The sequence below is a fragment of the Dendropsophus ebraccatus genome, chromosome 4 (genome assembly GCF_027789765.1).
Source record: "Dendropsophus ebraccatus isolate aDenEbr1 chromosome 4, aDenEbr1.pat, whole genome shotgun sequence".
Lineage (NCBI taxonomy): Eukaryota > Metazoa > Chordata > Amphibia > Anura > Hylidae > Dendropsophus > Dendropsophus ebraccatus.
The window spans coordinates 33,165,284-33,184,020 of NC_091457.1; the positions used below are offsets into that span (position 1 = coordinate 33,165,284).

The 18,737-nt window shown below is 42.2% G+C and overlaps 1 protein-coding gene across 1 annotated transcript in view; it reads left to right on the plus strand.

Moving 5' to 3' along the window:
* The window catches only part of PLCB3 (phospholipase C beta 3), an 88,286-nt gene that overhangs the window by 61,147 nt on the left and 8,402 nt on the right, over positions 1 to 18,737 (plus strand). The window contains exons 13-27 of the mRNA XM_069965456.1: positions 799 to 883; positions 1,436 to 1,616; positions 2,385 to 2,483; positions 3,170 to 3,234; positions 3,641 to 3,737; positions 5,470 to 5,554; positions 8,979 to 9,103; positions 12,717 to 12,871; positions 12,959 to 13,120; positions 15,159 to 15,258; positions 16,572 to 16,676; positions 16,855 to 16,943; positions 17,270 to 17,381; positions 17,949 to 17,987; positions 18,084 to 18,288. Coding sequence (XP_069821557.1) covers positions 799 to 883; positions 1,436 to 1,616; positions 2,385 to 2,483; positions 3,170 to 3,234; positions 3,641 to 3,737; positions 5,470 to 5,554; positions 8,979 to 9,103; positions 12,717 to 12,871; positions 12,959 to 13,120; positions 15,159 to 15,258; positions 16,572 to 16,676; positions 16,855 to 16,943; positions 17,270 to 17,381; positions 17,949 to 17,987; positions 18,084 to 18,288 — 1,704 coding nt within the window. The remainder of the gene's footprint in view (positions 1 to 798; positions 884 to 1,435; positions 1,617 to 2,384; positions 2,484 to 3,169; positions 3,235 to 3,640; positions 3,738 to 5,469; positions 5,555 to 8,978; positions 9,104 to 12,716; positions 12,872 to 12,958; positions 13,121 to 15,158; positions 15,259 to 16,571; positions 16,677 to 16,854; positions 16,944 to 17,269; positions 17,382 to 17,948; positions 17,988 to 18,083; positions 18,289 to 18,737) is intronic.

Consider the following 18,737-nt stretch of genomic DNA (forward strand, 5'->3'; position numbering starts at 1 on the left):
GGCCTCCTGCAGCCTACTGCTGCAATGTCATTTAACCAGCTGATGGATTGCCTGCTCAGCCAGTCAATGACTGGGTTGTGACGTACCTGGAAGCCGGACGAAAGTGACATCCAACGGCTGTCCGAGATTGGCAAGAGAAGCGCTAGGGGGAGAGGTAAGGATACATTCTTTATGTTCCCACACACCCCTGCCTGCCTGTGATTTTTTTAAATTTATTTTCGTGGGACTTCTCCTTTAAGCTTGAGGGACTCATCAGGTTGAATATTTTTGCAAATACATTAATTTAGTAAGCCTACCTTCTTCTGATATGCTGCTTTCCCCCCTATTGTTGACGGCTCATTGTCTTAAAGCAGTGGTTTGGTGGTCTATAGACTGCCATAGTATATATCTTTACATATTATACAGTATATACACTATATCTTTATACATCACATACAAACCCCATTGGTGCAAAGTGCTGCTTCAGTCATAACAAACACCCCTGTGTGATGATGTGAATAGGGGATAAGTTATTTTATTTCCAAATTTCTCTTTATTGATCTTAAACAGAAATATTAGTTAAAGGTGAAAACTGCATGTCTAAAGATGCATGAAGTCACCTTTTAAAATCCACAATTTCATTATCAAAAAATAATATAATTTTTTTTAATGGTGTATTAAAAAAAATATAGAAATAATATATTTTGTACTACACCAATTGTAAAGACCAATACAACAAAGTACTCTATTGTCATTTTTATTTTTTTTACCTTTTATTTCCAAAAACCAGTAACCAGATGCCTTTTATCTTTTTTTTAGAGCAAAGCAACAAGCAAAAATGGCTGAGTATTGTAGGAACATCTTTGGAGACGCCCTCTTAATAGAACCACTGGAGAAATATCCTGTAAGGGGACATCCTTCTACTCACAATACAACATCCTTATACTGTGTATATTATTGACTACTTTTGTGCTGTATTACTTGTTTTCTTCCCTTTTTTTATTCATATTATCCATTCTTGTGAGTTGTGGGCTGACTACTATGGTCATGTTGTATGTTTGTTGGATTGCGCATTTACCTTGAAATTTTGTGTAGAACCAATACTAGTTCCCTATATAGTTGTATAGTTGTTAGGCAGTATAGGTACAGATTATATATATATATATATATATATATATATATATATATATATATATAATATTATATAGATTCTGCCTGTGGCATGTATCACAGCCTTAGTTATATGTATCTGATATAACAAAGCTAAAAGCCATCCATCCCATCCTGTTAAAATTACACTGTCTCTTGGTTCTAGATTGAAGCAAAAAGACTGCATTGTGCACCGAAAGAAAACTTCTGAGCACTTGGTTCTTCCACATCTCCTTATCTTACCTAATGTCCATCCTGTAGTCCTATCTCTTCTTCTTCCTTTTCATGTATCTATTCTTTTCCTTAGCTCCAGCCAGGTGTGTCTCTTCCGAGCCCCCAAGAACTCATGGGTAGGATCCTTGTGAAGAACAAAAAAAGGCACCGAGTAGGGGGAAAAGGCTCAGAGGGCAGCGTGAAAAGAAGAGTCAGCGAACAGCCGTCCAACACATACAGCGACTCCTCCAGTGTATGCGAGGCACCTGCTACAGGTAACGGCTGAACTTATGTACCGTGCAACATTAAGGAGCTGTAGCCAACAATATGCCTATACAGTATACATGTACAGCGGGATATGTTACAGCTCTCCATTGTTTTTTTACGTCATAAGATCCCCAGGATATACCAGATGTCTCCAGCATAGGTTTAGGGGTGAACTGAGCCACATATTTAAAATCCCTGCTCTTTCTATGGTCGGGACTCCAGTGGGCATCCCTACACAACAAATTGTGTATGGACAGGTAAAAAGGGAAGGGTGCCAGTCACAGAGTGGGACCACCCACTAGACTTATCATAAAAATAGCAGGGATGTAAATGAATAAAATGCAAGGTATATTGAATTGTATCCCACAAAACTGTACATCTGCTCAGATAATCTGAACATTATTATTTTTTTTGTGCTGGGACAGATATAGAACATAATAAACATGCTATTCTTACCTAACCACGCTCCCCAAGGGTCCATCTACGGCGTCTTCAGGCCCCCCCTCTGAATGCTCTCAACACTGCTTCCAAGACAGACTCTTCTCAGCAGGCGGATTCTTCTCAGCCAATTATTGGCCGCGGTGCTGTCCTGCCTCAGTCAGTGATTGGCTGGGTTGGCTGTCGCTGATGAAACATGTCTGTCTTGGAAGTAGGACACTGGGTGAGTTAAGAATAGCATGTTTATTATATTCTATGTAGCTCCATTGCATAAAGAGAAAGCTTATTGGTTTAAAGACACTGCTCTTTCTATGAATTATTCTATTCTCTGGTCCCAGGTACATTAGCCTCCGACATAGCCGATGTCTCTTTAACCAATGGTGATGAGAAAACTGAGGAGAGGATTCCCAAGTGTGCAGAACCGCGCAAGTCTATCGGTGAGATTTATATTCTATGCATGTATGTCAGTCCGGGTTAAATGGCTATTCCCTTCTCTAGCATAGGATATCAGTGGGGGGTCTGACCCATGTGACCACCACCGATCCTGAGAATGGGAACAAAGTTGTTCCTAGAATAAATGATGCACAACTTAAGCTTTATTAATTTATTATGAGATTGTCAAACACTGAACATTAGACTTATATAAACTCCAATAGTAACGTCTAAACCTTCTTTCCTCTCCACATATTCCATACATTACTTACCTGTAGTGCTAGCTCAGGATAAGCTAGTTGACCGTATGTGTTCCATATATACGGTTAATTATTGTGTTTGTGCATATAAGAGCTCTGTTTATTTGCTTCTCTGTACTACTCCCCATGTTACCGGGGTACATCTGATGCCTATGTGTATAAGCTTGTTAATTGTTGACATTTATTGAAAATTATTAAAAAAATTATTAAACAAAGACATGATTGACAGTTCCATAGAGAATAAATCAAGCTAGCTGCAAATGTGTTCAGTGCAATTTTTGTCTCAATTCTTGGGATCTGTGGGGGGTCCCAGAAGTGATTCCCCCCAATGATGTGCTTGTTTTTCCTTATACTATGGATTGGTGATGACAAGCTGTTATGGGGATACTCCTTTAATTTATAATGCACTGATTTTTGTTATTACTCTGTAGACCGTGATGCTTATAGTGAAGAGGAGGAAGATGAAGAACCTACTGACCCAAAAAAGTCTGATGAGGTTAGTATAATGACTTAAAAGGGTATTCTGCTCAAACATATCTTTTGTTGCTGCCTATGGTGAGATTAACCATTCAATCCATACTTGTTATTATATATTCAGTCTCTTTCCCCCAGTTCTGATTCTGCTGAAGACGAAGTATTCTGTATGTGAGCTGTTCTCTCCCTCTCCCCTCTGAACCCCCTCCCCCTTCTCCCTTCCAAGAAGGTTCATGTAAACAGGTTCCTGGCAGACTGTATCTGTAAGCAGAAACCGCCATACATTGTGAAGGGGCCGTACTGGGCTGCTGTAGTTCTTCTCCCACTAAATTGAATGGAAGCAGAGATATAGTAACAAACAGTGTACACAGCAGTCTGCTTCCAGCTCAGTCCAGAAAACCTCTTTAATAGTTAACCTCTGTTTCCAGGGCACAGCAAGTAGTGAAGTTAGTGCCACAGAAGAAATGTCCAATCTTGTGAACTATGTGGAACCTGTCAAGTTCAAGTCATTTGATGTGGCCAACAGTGAGTAACCTATAGGCTTCGAGAAGTGGTTGGGATCAGATATTGGGTGGTGGGCCTCTCAGTTTGGAAGTATTGAAAGGGAACAAAGATATGTATTTTACAATCACATACACACAGACTCCTTTAGTTTTGCAATGGGTGGTCCCTGTATTTTTTGTTGAGTAGGCTGCAGCTCACTGTGGACCCTTCAAAGACCGGATCAGTAGAGTCTGACCCCTACCAATCTAACATTCATGGCCTATCCTGAGCATAGGACATCAATTTATAAAGCTGGATAACCCCTTTTAACTATCCATCTTAAAAATACAAGTATTATAATGTTATGGCTGTCTGGTTATGTATATTGTACTAAAATTGAAAAGGATTTAACTGTGGTGAATGCTGAAAAGAGAAACCCATATTAGAAATGGAGCCAGGCCGATGATGAGGATGGGGCATAAGGCATTTGCGTTTTCCATTCTCAAGCAGTGCTGTATTTGGAGGAATTCTGTATAGATGGTTTCTTTGCTTTGTGCAATGAAACTGCAAGAACCCTCTACTGCTGGGGGGATTTACTATTGTGTCACTGCAAACTGTAAATGAGCTGTCTGGCCTAGAAAACACGCTGTGAACTACCTTATTAGGGAATTCTTAGTTAATCGAGGTCCTTCATCTATTACCCTGAATGGAGAATGGCTGCACAGATCATCCCTATTGCATTAGGTTTCACACATGCCATTTAGTGACCTGACGACCAGAGAAATGCTGTTATTTGGTGGGAAAAAATGCGATTGGGTGGAAGTCAGTAGGAAAATGTGAGCTTCTATACCTACAATGCTTGTTACTTGGTGGTCTTCCACACTCACTGTGTGTTTTTGCATTAGTTATTTATAGTGTGCTCTATGGGTGGTGTTTTTTTTCTTCACTTTTTCTTGTGAAGAAAAATACCAGTAGTTTAGATCAGTTGGGTTCTAAGTGCTGGTGCTTCGTTCCCTTTTTCTGATTGCAGGACATGGACTCCTTATACATATAATGGAGCCTGTCCCCTGCAGTCAGACAGCCTGAGCAGTAAGCTAGGGAGTGAAGCACCCCCAACCGATCCAAGCTATGTCTGTGTTACATAAAGGAATGATGGAATCCAAAAGTATCTGGTATTAAAGCAAAAACCCAAAGTTTTTATTGCATATCCATGGTTCAACAGTGGCGTTTTAGCCCATAGAGGTCTTTATCAGGCTGTACCATGAATATGCAATGAAATCTTTGGATTTTTGCTTCAGTACCGAATGCTGTTGGATTCCATCATTTCTTCTTATCTATTTACTGATATTGGGAGTGTCAGCTTTCCATTGTGCATTCACCTACACAAGCTGTGTCTAAGGACTTCATTTCACAGTGCTGTTGGGTTTCCATTTTTTGCGTTATGTCATAAGTTTTTTGTTTTTTTTTTAATGACAGCAACAAATTAAACATTTACTCTGCTACAAGTAAAGAAATTGCTTGGTTACACATGGAAAAGTATAGAGTTAGGATGTATAGAGGAAGTATGTGCACTTAATGCTCTTATCCTATAGTTGTACATGGAAAGTTGCTGATGATTTTTGTTCCCATTTTTTTCCTTAATTGTTTTTTCCTTTTTACTATACTTTTACTCCTCTAATAATCTGTGTATCTCACTTTTTCACCATCTTTTCCCCTGATCTGCTGCATTCCTCATCTTCCTTTGTTGTCACCCTGTCCCTTCATTTTCTCACAGAGAGGAATAAATATTATGAAATGTCTTCCTTTGTTGAGACTAAAGCACTGGAACAGCTAACTAAATCTCCCATGGAGTTTGTAGAGTATCCTTATAGCCCCTTCTTAAAGATAAATGCCACCTTAAAAACAAAAATCAGAAGCTGGTTTGTATGTAAAGGAATACCCCAAGAGTATAATGTATATAGGTTATAGAAAGGCTGTGTACATCCTCACAACCAAACATTTCCCTGCTTTAATGCATCTACAATGAAAACATTAACTTTGCATTATTAAAGGAGTATTCCCATCCCAGCTGACATAGTTGTACTTGTGGGGCTTTTTAATGTAAATATTTTTTGTTCATAAAATAAATAAGATTGTTGCCTAAGTTACTGACCAACACTCTAAATTAAGTGGTCTGCCTGGAGTGTTTGTGTATATATATAATATATATATAATACATACACACACACTATATATACACATTATGGCTTTGTTCACACTACGTAACTTTCCGGCCGTAGCACACTCCGTGAATAAGCGGCCGGAGATTAACGTAGTTTGCTTACAATGGAAAGTATATGATCTACGGCTGCACAGTTCACACTACGTACGAACTTACGCCAGGATCGTATGCGGCGCCGTAAAAAATGAACCAGACCATTGTTTCTAGGACGGAAATACTGTAACTTACGCCCGTAGCGTAACATGCGGTCCCGTACGGAGTGGTGGTTTCTTCTTTTTTCCACTTTGTTTTGCCGATCCAAAAGGTTCTGTGGGGTGTCCGGGGCTAGCCGAAGATATCCCAGTAAAATACCGCTGTCAGATTGCTACGTACGCCGCTCGGGAAGCATACTAAGCTTACGGGCGTAAGTTCGCGGACCGTACGTAACTGGCTGCAACTTGCGTAAATTCCAGCCGGAGTTTTCCACGTATATGTCGGCCGGACATATACGTATTGTAAACATAGCCTATAGCTGTATACTAGATTAATATATATATATATATATATATATATATATATATATATATATATATATATATATATATATACACACACTCACCGGCCACTTTATTAGGTACACCTGTCCAACTGCACGTTACCACTTAATTTCTAATCAGCCAATCACATGGCGACAACTCAGTGCATTTAGGCATGTAGACATGGTCAAGACAATCTCCTGCAGCTCAAACCGAGCATCAGTATGGGGAAGAAAGGTGATTTGAGTGCCTTTGAACGTGGCATGATTGTTGGTGCCAGAAGGGCTGGTCTGAGTATTTCAGAAACGGCTGATCTACTGGGATTTTCACGCACAACCATCTCTAGGGTTTACAGAGAATGGTCCGAAAAAGAAAAAACCTCCAGTGAGCGGCAGTTCTGTGGGCGGAAATGCCTTGTTGATGCCAGAGGTCAGAGGAGAATGGGCAGACTGGTTCGAGCTGATAGAAAGGCAACAGTGACTCAAATAGCCAACCGTTACAACCAAGGTAGGCAGAAGAGCATCTCTGAACGCACAGTACGTCCAACTTTGAGGCAGATGGGCTACAGCAGCAGAAGACAACACCGGGTGCCACTCCTTTCAGCTAAGAACAGGAAACTGAGGCTACAATTTGCACAAGCTCATCGAAATTGGACAGTAGAAGATTTGAAAAACGCTGCCTAGTGTGATGAGTCTCGATTTCTGCTGCGACATTCGGATGGTAGGTTCAGAATCTGGCGTCAACAACATGAAAGCATGGATCCATCCTGCCTTGTATCAACAGTTCAGGCTGGTGGTGGTGGTGTCATGGTGTGGGGAATATTTTCTTGGCACTCTTTGGGCCCCTTGGTACCAATTGAGCATCGTTGCAACGCCACAGCCTACCTGAGTATTGTTGCTGACCATGTCCATCCCTTTATGACCACAACGTACCCAACATCTGATGGCTACTTTCAGCAGGATAATGCCCCATGTCATAAAGCTAGAATCATCTCAGACTGGTTTCTTGAACATGCCAATGAGTTCACTGTACTCAAATGGCCTCCACAGTCACCAGATCTCAATCCAATAGAGCATCTTTGGGATATGGTGGAACGGGAGATTCGCATCATGGATGTGCAGCCGACAAATCTGCGGCAACTGTGTGATGCCATCATGTCAATATGGACCAAAATCTCTGAGGAAGCTTCCAGCACCTTGTTGTATCTATGCCATGAAGAATTGAAGCAGTTCTGAAGGCAAAAGGGGGTCCAACCCGTTACTAGCATGGTGTACCTAATAAAGTGGCCGGTGAGTGTGTGTATATATATATATATATATATATATATATATATATATAAAATCTTAAATATCTAACAACCCAGACGACTTCTTTTAGAGCAGAGGTGGAATGAATGTATTTGCAAAAATATTTATCTTGACGAGTCCTGCAGGTCCACTTATGTTAGTTAAGAAGGGGATATCACTTTTAAAGGGGTATTCTGGTGAGAAAAAGATGTTTTCAAATCATTTTGTGTCAAAGTTATTACACTTTGTAAATTACTTCTATTTAAAAAAAAAACTCAGTTCTTTAAGTATCTTGGTATCAGGAGCTGCAGACGCTGAATGGTACTAGAAACTTAAAGGGGTATTCCTGCGAGAGAAAAAAAATTCATGTCAACTGGTGTCAGAAAGTTTATACAAATTTGTAAATTACTATAAAAAATCCTCAATCCTTCAAGTAGTTATCAGCTGCTGTATGTCCTGCAGGAAGTGGTGTTTTCTTTCCAGTCTAACACAGTGCTTTCTGCTGCCACCTCTGTCTGTGACAGGAATAGTCTGAAATGGTAGCAAATCCCCATAGAAAACCTCTCCTGCTTTGGACAGTTTCTGTCACAGACAGATGTGGTAGCATGGACATACAGCAGCTGGTACTAGAAGGATTGAGATTTTTTTTAATAGTATTTTACAAATTTGTATAACTTTCTGACACCAGCTGATTTCTAGTACCATTCGGTGTCTGCAGTTCCTTTGCAGACCTTTGGGTCTGTGCAGTTATGCTTCCTTCTCTTTGCACCCTATTTTTCTAAAGCTGACCATAGATTTTAGATAGTTGTCAATGTAGATGCCAAACAACTTTCCTGCAATCCCCCCCACACACACACATACACCTGCATACTCGGCTGTACCTGGATTTATTATGGGAAAACGTGGATACAGCCTATGGCTGCATCAATGTTTTCCAGGGCTCCCTAGGGCTGCATCCATCTTCTTCAGCCACTGGTAATCAAAGGCCAAACGTTCGCACTCTAAGGCACAATCTCCATCTGTTTTTGTGTGCATTTTGTATGGTGGTTTCTTCTTCTTCTCATCTGCCTCTCCCTATAGGTCAGTTTCTACCCCTCCCTCGGCTCCATCCTCTGTTTCTGGTTTGTCTCCCTTTAGTGACTTATAATTCTTCCCCATAACCTATTATTACCCATCCTCCTGGTCCACATCTATCTTGAGCTTTTTTTACTACTTCTCTTTCTCTTTCTACCTATTTTTCCTTCACTTCTTCTTCTCCCAGATACAACAAGAAGCAGCTGAGTCGTATTTACCCCAAAGGAACGAGAGTTGATTCCTCTAACTACATGCCCCAGGTTTTCTGGAACGCTGGATGTCAGATGGTGGCGCTAAATTTTCAGACCTTGGGTGAGTTCTGCTCTCTTCTGGTAAACATATTGTATGCAATAAAATAAAAAAAAAACAGTTTTTTTGTCATCAGTGGTTTTGTTTAACTTTACATTGTTTAGCATAGTAAACTTATCTATATATGTATGGGATTTTTAGCGCCTGCATTGGTAGAAGCACTGCTTTTTTATTTATTTTTTTATTTTTACATTGCACTTCTATGGCTGTGAAGTAATAAATTACCCAATACTCACCCCACTCTGGTCAGCAGAGGGTAGAGGAAATACAAGGTACTTTCAGGTTAGACAAATCTAAGCTGCTGCACAGGGCGCTGAGGAGGAAGTTATGTCTGTTACCTTCATCCTAGGCGCCATTACTGTGTTTTTTATTATGAATTCCTCTGCCCGGTGAGCCATTAGGAGCACTGGGGGTGGAGCTACCTTCCTAGCTCCGCCCCAGCTAGCTTCCTCCATTGTTAACCATTAGAAAGGGCAGGTTGGCGGAGGCTGTAGCCCTGCCCCCCTGTTGCAACCAGGCAAAAGATTTTCCAGCTAACAGCATGGGAACAGCGCTCGAGGATGAAGGTAACAGACATAGGGCCCTATTACATGGATCAATAATCGGCCAAATCGGGCTGATTATCGCTCCATGTAATGAAGAGAATGATCAGGCAATAAAACAATAATGGGCTGATCATTTTTTTAGGCGACAGGAGTGCATCGATAGCCATGCGTGGCCTACGGCTGATGATTGTAGTGTAAAATAATAAAGTAGTTACTTATCTTACCATGTTCCCAGGTGTCCTCGGGCCCTCCCTGGTCTCTGCAGCTCTGTCTACTGTTCCCTTCTGGTCTGATCTCAGGCCCTTGCCGATCTAGCAAATCAGCGCTCATTTACACTTTATGATCAGGCTGTATAATAGGACCCATAGCTTAATCATCAGTGCCACATGCCCACTAGGGAGCCACCAGCAGGTTAGATTTGTCTGAAAAAAATGTCTCGTCTGGCCATGGGCACAATTGCCTTGGAGGTGACTCCTTTGATAATAATAATTTATATGTATCCCTGCTTACTAGATTCAGATACCTCTCTATCCAAAGGCACATAGCTGAGTGGCTCACAGCATCCCGCTCACCTGCTGGCCTCTGGATATGGGGGGAAACAGAATGTAGCGAGTGGGGATGTCCTCTCTGACACAGCCAGGGTGCAGCTCATGAATGGAGATAGTAAAAAAACAAAACACTAATACAAAGCAACCCCAACCTGCATCCAGCCACAAACAGTAGGAGGTAGCAGTGAGCCTGCATCAGAGCTTACTACAAATTCAAATAATAATAAAAAAAATTATATTATTTTAAAAAAGTAAAAAAAAAATAAAATATATATATATATATATATATATATATATATATATATATATATATATATATATTATTTTTATTAACTTACATTAAAATAAGCTCAGTAGAGTTCCAGAACTTGAGGAATACTTAAAGCAGATCTGAGGTTGTACTAAAATTGCCGGCTTTATGTTCTGTTCCAATTAGTATCAACCCTATGCCTCGTTCATCATCCCTGTACCTGTCATTCAGTCCAGTCATTGTGCCCACATACAGTATTTTCCTGCGTATAAGACTACTTTTTAACCCTTCTCAAAAGTCAGGGGTCACTTATAGGGCGGGTGCTGAAAAATTTGGAACCAGACTGAAAAATCTGTGGTAGCCGCATACGTTGGGGGAGCTCAAAAACGGCCACATCCCTGCCGTATGCGGCGACCGTATAAAGGGCAGAGCAAGCTACAGGCACCCGGGGTATGGAAAAAAGATACGGTAGAATGGTGCTGAGTCCAGAAAAACTCACCTCTTTCACCCGTCTGGCTGCCCTTATATCCTACCGGTATTACTGTACCTCCTTCTCTGCCTCTCAGATCTTGCTGCTCTCTGATGTTTTTTATTAACTTTTATTTAGTGTGGCTTGGAAGAGGGGTAGTTTTGTATGGCGAGTATATCCCAAACTCTATATTTTAACAGGAAAAATTGAGGGTCGTCTTATACACTGGAAAATACGGTACTTTTCTGCCACATTTATACTTTACAAAGCGATGCCAATTCCAATGTTAGATCACAGAAACAAGGCTGGATGAAGTATTGCTCTGCGTCTCTGGCTTCTTTAGCTTGGTTACATTTCTGTGATAATCCTTTGCTGTCAGTTCTTAGTTTTATAGCCTGCCGGGCGCTTTGTACGGTTTGGATGGTAACTCCTCAGGATTATACGGCATCTTGCTGTTCTGCATGAGTAAACGCTGAACAGAGCCTAGATGTAGCTAGACGCAAAACAGCACGAGCAGCTGCCATTGCCGCCTATCTCAGGAGAAACTATAGGACAGATTGTCGCCAGATACTTGTGGTCAAAATTCTATATGAAAATGTAAACTAAAGAGTAGATTTGTAGAAATCTAATGTAGCCGCATTTTTTCAAGAGATTGGTAGAGATGCTGGAATTTTCTGTAGTTGTGGTAGCAGTGTATGGATGACTATATATCAGGGGTGGGGAACATCCGGCCCCTGAGACCTCCTGATGCGGCCCGCAGCTCCCCTGTGATGCGCGCCGCTCTGGAGGAGGAAGGAGTCTGCATACACAGCATCCTCCGGTGTCTGTGACAGCTGCCGGACACAGGAGGATGCTGTCTATGCCGGCTTCTTCCCCAGCAGAGCGGCGCGTGTCTTCAGTCTCCTGCGGGCCGCGCGCGATGACATCATTTCATCGCGCGCCGCCTGCAGGAGAAGACCGGCACAGAGGACCTGGGACAGAAGAGGACATGGGCAGCGTGGGAGCGGAGGTAAGGTGAGTGGGATATATATATATTTTTTGGGGGTTAACTAGGCCACCAGGGACATGCCTGATGGGGGTTAACTAGGCCACCAGGGACATGCCTGATGGGGGTTAACTAGGCCACCAGGGACATGCCTGATGGGGGTTAACTAGGCCACCAGGGACATGCCTGATGGGGGTTAACTAGGCCACCAGGGACATGCCTGATGGGGGTTAACTAGGCCACCAGGGACATGCCTGATGGGGGTTAACTAGGCCACCAGGGACATGCCTGATGGGGGTTAACTAGGCCACCAGGGACATGCCTGATGGGGGTTAACTAGGCCACCAGGGACATGACTTGGGGGTTAACTAGACTACAAGGGGAATCGCTGGGGGGGTTAACTACAATAGCAGGGGCATCACTGGGGGTTAACTACAATAGCAGGGGCACTAGTGGAACAATACTTTGCCTTGCCCCGGGTGCTGCAAACCCACGCTACTAACTTCCGCACACGGTATGCGGCCCTCGAATGATTTTATTAATGCCCGACCGGCCCTCGACATGGAAAAGGTTCCCCACCCCTGCTATATATGATGACACCCTGCATTGCCACCCTGCTTTTCCCCTTGTCCACACTTCATTGCTTTATTATACAGTTGCTGTGCTTTCTTAGTGTTGTATTAATTTGCTTTATATCTCTCTGCCTCTCCTGCTATCTCGCCCCTTCCCCATCCCACAGTCACCTTCCTGCCGCACTGTTTCTTCTATAGTGTATTGTTTCTTGTCAGGTGATAATGTTCAGTCTTTGCTCCTTTGTAGACCTCCCCATGCAGCTGAATATGGGGATCTTTGAATACAACAGGCGCAGCGGATACCTCTTGAAGCCCGAATTCATGCGCAGAACAGACAAGCCATTCGATCCGTTCACAGAAAACATTGTTGATGGGATTGTAGCTAATACAGTGAAAGTAAAGGTAAGCGGCCAGAAGGGGAGAGACAGGGACGCTCCTCCTGTTATAGTTTCACCATCCATGACTTTGTCATTTTTGTTTTCTTGACAGATCATTTCAGGGCAGTTCCTGTCTGATAAACGTGTTGGGATATACGTAGAAGTTGATATGTTTGGTTTGCCCGTTGACACAAAAAGAAAGTTTAGGACAAAAACTTCCCAGGGAAACTCATTTAACCCTGTGTGGGATGAGGAGCCCTTTATATTCCATAAGGTATCATTATATTGCTTAAAAGTGTTCTTATTTCTGTGCGGCTAAATCGCCCTCTTGTCACTTGCCATACACATACAGCTATCTCTCCTGATCCCTCCATACACATGAATGTTCTTCTCTGTCAAGAGTTCATGTGCTCTGAATGGAGGAAGAAGCGGTGAGTCGGTGGCCTAACTCTCAGAGAGCAAAAGGACTGAGCAGTTTAAAACCTAAACATGTCTGATTCCTTTCTCCCTAGACGTTGTCTGCAGATAGAAAGCTCAGAGGCCCCATACACATCAGATAGTTGGCTGGTCCTGACAAAATTGGCAGGTTAGGCTGACTTTTTCTGATGTGTAAGGCGGTCTTAGGGGCCTATTCCACGGGAGCGATAATCGGCCAAATCGGCCCGATTTGGCTGATTATCGCTCGGTGGAATAGAGAAAACGATCAGCCGATGATCAGCTGATCGGTCCCCCACCGCGCATTGCTACGGTGGAATAGCGGGCGCGACGGACGACCGACGCTCTGGAGCTGCTGAAGACGGATTGGAGGAGAAGTCCTACCATGTAACGTCCCTGCAGCCCTCGCTCAACGATCATTGGGCTGTGGAATAGGCCCAGTAAACGAGTGCCGATCTAGCAGATCGGCGCTCGTTTACAACGTTGATCGGGCCCCCATCGGCCCGTGAAATAGGACCCTTAGGGTGCATTCAAACATACAGGATCTGCAGCAGATTTGATGGCACAGATTTGAATCTGCAGCAGCAGATCCGCAGCAGGTTTGATGGCCCAGAATTGATTTGCCTTGAATCTACAGCTTTAAATCTGCGCCATCAAATCTGCTGCAGATCCTGTACGTCTGAACGAACCCTTAAAATGAATTTACCACTTTTTCCAATTGCTGCCCCATTCCTACCATCTGCTCAGGCTTCTTCATATACACATAGGGCTGTTCTATACACTTCAGACGGGCCCAGTACACCGATATCCCCTCCCCTCGGTGATGCAGCCAGACTTAATTTTGAGGAATGTGGGTCAGGATAGAGAGGAGAGGGGATATCAGTACATTGGGAACGCCTTGCATATGAAGAAACCCAAATGGCAGGAATCAGGCGGCGATTTGAAAAATAGACCACTTGGATCAACGCACCGTCACTGATCAAGACATGTAAAAAAATATATATATTATGTAGCGAAGTTTTACATTCACTTAAATTCAGAGTCAGACTGCCTTGACTGCTTCCCTAATGTTCGGGTCGGGCTCAGTGACGATTCAGAGCTGTGCCCGACTGCTGAGTGACCTGTGCAGCGACTAATGGCTGCACAGTCCTCTCCTACCGATCAGTGAGATCAGTGCCCTGCAAGAGAGTAATCTGGAAGCGATGTTCATCACCTACATATAGAAGCCCCATAGAAAACTCAGCAAGCGCTGAGTGCGAATGATGAAGTAGAGCTGAGTGCGTGCGTGGGTATAATGTATTGTCATGGAGACTGGTAAAGTGGCTCTGTTATTTAAATAAACTTTTGCTCCTTCACTGCAATAACACCTTCACTTTCTTAGACCACCAGGGAATATATGTATATTTTTTTTAGATATAAATGGTGACTACATTTTTCAAGACGTACAGAAAAGCTTAAAAAAATCTATTTTATGCTATGCCATCCCATAAAGAAAACATACAGATGTGAAGTAGGTACAAAGGAGTCAATACTATGCACTATGTTTTACCTATAAAAGTCTATGGCTTCATGCAGTACTTTTCAGTTCATGTGATTGCATTTAGACATTACAGATAGCATAATCCATCAGTGGGGACTGTCCAGCGCCAATGGTATCACTCCATATAATGAAAACCATGTTGAGGGTGTGAATAGAGCCTAGGGATAGTTATTGGCAATGGCTCACCAGGCTACAGTATTCAACCATTCACTTTTTCATCTGCATCGGCTCAATTCTGGGCCTCTTACACGGGGGCGGTAGTCAGCCTGTTTGATCAATAAATGCACTGTGTAAAAGACCCTTCTGGTTGTATGTTTTCAACCTGTTAATCCTCTAGGTGGTGCTGCCAACCCTAGCCTCTCTTCGTATCGCTGTCTTTGAGGAGGGTGGAAAGTTTGTTGGTCACAGAATTCTACCAGTGTCTGCTATACGGCCAGGTGAGTGACATTTACTTGCATGCTGAACTGCAAGTGCAGCAACCCAGGGGGGCCAGGGGTTAGGTTGCTTTTTAGGCATCAGGATATATATATTGTTTGCAGAAGGTCCTGTTAGGGCAATAAACAGTTTTTTCACAGTTTAGGAACCTCGATAATACAATAGTATTGTGCTTTTGGTATAGAACACAGCTGGTGCGCTGGTAGACGAGAGAAGATACAAACAGGCACAGTTTGGAAGCTGGGAATAATATAAAGATAAGCCGTTATAAGCCGAGGTAGCTTGCTTGGGGATTGGTTAGACAATAATTACCAGACAGTGGCATAGAAGACAGATAATCAATAGAGACATCAGTTAACCCTTTGCATTGTTTACCTTCAGCAGTGCAAACAATACAGTGACACATGGTGGTGGGAGCAGCATTCTACAGGTTTCAGCCCCAGAGCCTATAACATACAGTACCAACCAATACATGCTGATACAACAGCAGTAGTAGAGCTGCTTTTTAGGCTGGGTTCACACTGGGGTAATATAGCCATATTTTTGTCACAGTCTGGCGGCAGGTCTGATGACTGGAGCTGTCACATCAGGTTATTAGAGACTTGTAATAGGGGCGCCAAATGTGTCTGTATAACACTAGTGTAACCCAAGCCTTAATCTCCAGCCTTGTTTGAGCCATAATAAGGAGAATAAAGCCTGGTGCACATTTCTGACAGGACATGATGTCATCTAGAGAGGTGAAACAGAAGGAAATGGTGACAGAAATCTTGCTGATATATTAACCTCAACAATATATGTAGTGCTTCTTCCTGGCTTCTCTGAGCACAGTTGTGGTTATCAGACAGTGGAAGCCACTTAGCATTACATAAAATATTATTTATGTATCATGAAGGTGAGACGGCCAAACCAAGATATATTTTTTTTTTTTCTGGTTAAGTTTATATAATTATAAAGTCATGTGAAAAGAAGGCTTCTTCCAGATGTTATTTTCTTAAACAGTGTATAAATATGAGTAACCCAGGTATCCTGCAGTAGTTACCTCCTATGAAGAACATACGTGCCTCCTTGGCTCTGATACCTGACATTGACACAACTTCTAGTAAACATTTTATTATGTCCTTTAGACACTTTATAGATGCTTTAAGCTGTGCCCAACAAAGAGCCTGGCTGAGCACAATAGGGAGGGGGCTTTCAAGTGTGCACACGTATGGGGAGATTGGGAGAAGTAGCTGAGAGCTATACTAGATGTATGGGCTTACCTATATTGCTGTGGAGGAGATCTAGATAACTGTGAACCATCCATGTTTTCTTCCAGGTTATCACTACATCTGTCTCAGAAATGAGATTAATCAGCCTCTGTGTCTCCCGGCTCTTCTTGTATACACTGAAGCCAATGATTACATCCCTGATGACCACCAAGGTTAGCGATTCTATCTGTAATTCTTGTTATATGCCTCTTCTCATCCTTATATCTTATCCCTACTATTCTGGATGCGTTCATTGTCCTTTCATCTTTATTGCACACATTTGTTATTGGTTGTGATGTTGTTTGCTGATGATTTCTATTTAATCCTGACAACTAACTTCATCCTCCCCAGAGTACATCAGAGCTCTGATTAACCCCATCCAACATGTCAGTCTGGATGAGAGGGCAAAGAGGCTTGTGGCTCTGATTGGAGAAAGTGAGGTATGGTGCACACCATGGTACACGCAGATACTTATACAGGGAATAGTGGCTGATAGCAAGTGCATTACATCTTGGGGGTCATGTCATCCACGTCTCCATTTCTCTGCATGCTCACTTTCGCAGAAATACTTAAAAATTTTTTATTACCTTGGCCATTTGTATGATCTGGGAGGATTACTATACTATTACTATTTGTTATATGATGAAGGCCTAATCTAATGCTAACTGACTAAATGGCATGCAGGGCAAGGTTAAGGATTATTCTATATGTAAGTGCAACCTGTTCTGACATTAACTAACGTTTGCTTTTTTACTATTAACTTCAGGTCAACAACACTGAAAAACCACAGGATAGGAAAAAGACGGATATAACGTCCAATTTTACTAACCAGATCCCAAGTGACAAGAAGCCTTCAATCACCCCAATACCACCCCCTGGTATGTATTATACATTACAATTAAGAGACTGTGCCATGGACATTACCACCATTTCTATTTCATGGGTTAAAGGAAATCTATCACTAGAGTAGCCTACATTGACTTACTGGTATTTGTGTCACTAGGGTTAGCCCGTAATATCAGTAGGTTAATATGCGCTTTCCTGGTGATAGATTCCCTTTCAAATCCAAAAAATGTACTTTTAATTCAATTATACCAGGACCAGTGCTCTTTTTTTCCCCCATACATTGAAATCCTCTGCGTTCCTTCACACAGCCATAAGGTGTCCCAGTATACTGTAAATCTCTCTGCATAGAGAGGAGAAGCTCACTGCATCACATAACACCTATAGAGAACTTTAATCGATCCATATAAGTGAGCATCTTCTAGTAAGATTTTGCAGTCAGTACATACTGGGTGGGGGTTAGGAACATACTTCTTGTATTTCTTATTTGGAGTGCTATATAAAAAGAGGCATTGTTCATCATCATACACTTTGTGTGCTCTCTTTCTCTCCATGTATGTATATATTCATTATTAAAATGTTAAATCTCCGTTCTTCCCCAGCTCAGCAAAGAGATGACCTTATAGCAAGTGTATTAACAGGTAACTGGAAATAGGCATTATTTCAAAACATAGGCCTATTTTTTCTTTATGCAAGATTTGTCATGAGTTTTTTTTTTTTATATATATAAAACTCAGATGTGCCAGCTCCTTCCCTGGAGGAGTTGAAGTTACAGAAAAGCTTTGTGAAGCTGCTCTGCCGACAATACCAAGAATTGCGTCACATGCACCGTAAACACCTGCGCAAGGTGTCCTCACTGTGTAAGGAGCAGAACAGCAGATTCATACAGCTCCAGAGCATCCGCAAGAAGAAGTTTGGGAAGAGCCTTAAAGGGGGACAAGAGTAAGTTTTCCTGCTGATGCATGTGACGGTTTTGAGCAATGTTCCCTCTAAGCTTCAGCCACTGCTGAGTGGAATGGCAAGAGAGCAGGGCAATGTTCTACCAAAGCTGGGCAAACCAAAAACTTACACAGAAACATCTGTACCTTCGTCTAAAAGCTAATTTAGCATAGTAAATTAAATATAATGCAACAGTTAGTGTACATTTGCAAGTACATTAGTTACACATTTGATGCAATATTTAGAAATTTAGTTATATTGGTTAACACAGCATGAGATCAGCATCTTTAAGTGATTGCAGTGCAGCTACATCCACTGACTCACATGGGGCGTCATCTCTGACCAGAGTCCTTCATTTTTCCTTTCCAACCAGGCTGAACCATCTTAAAGACTTCTCCCAGCCACAAATCCTCTCTCCAGAATCTGCCAGAGAAACATCTTAGGTTCCTTGC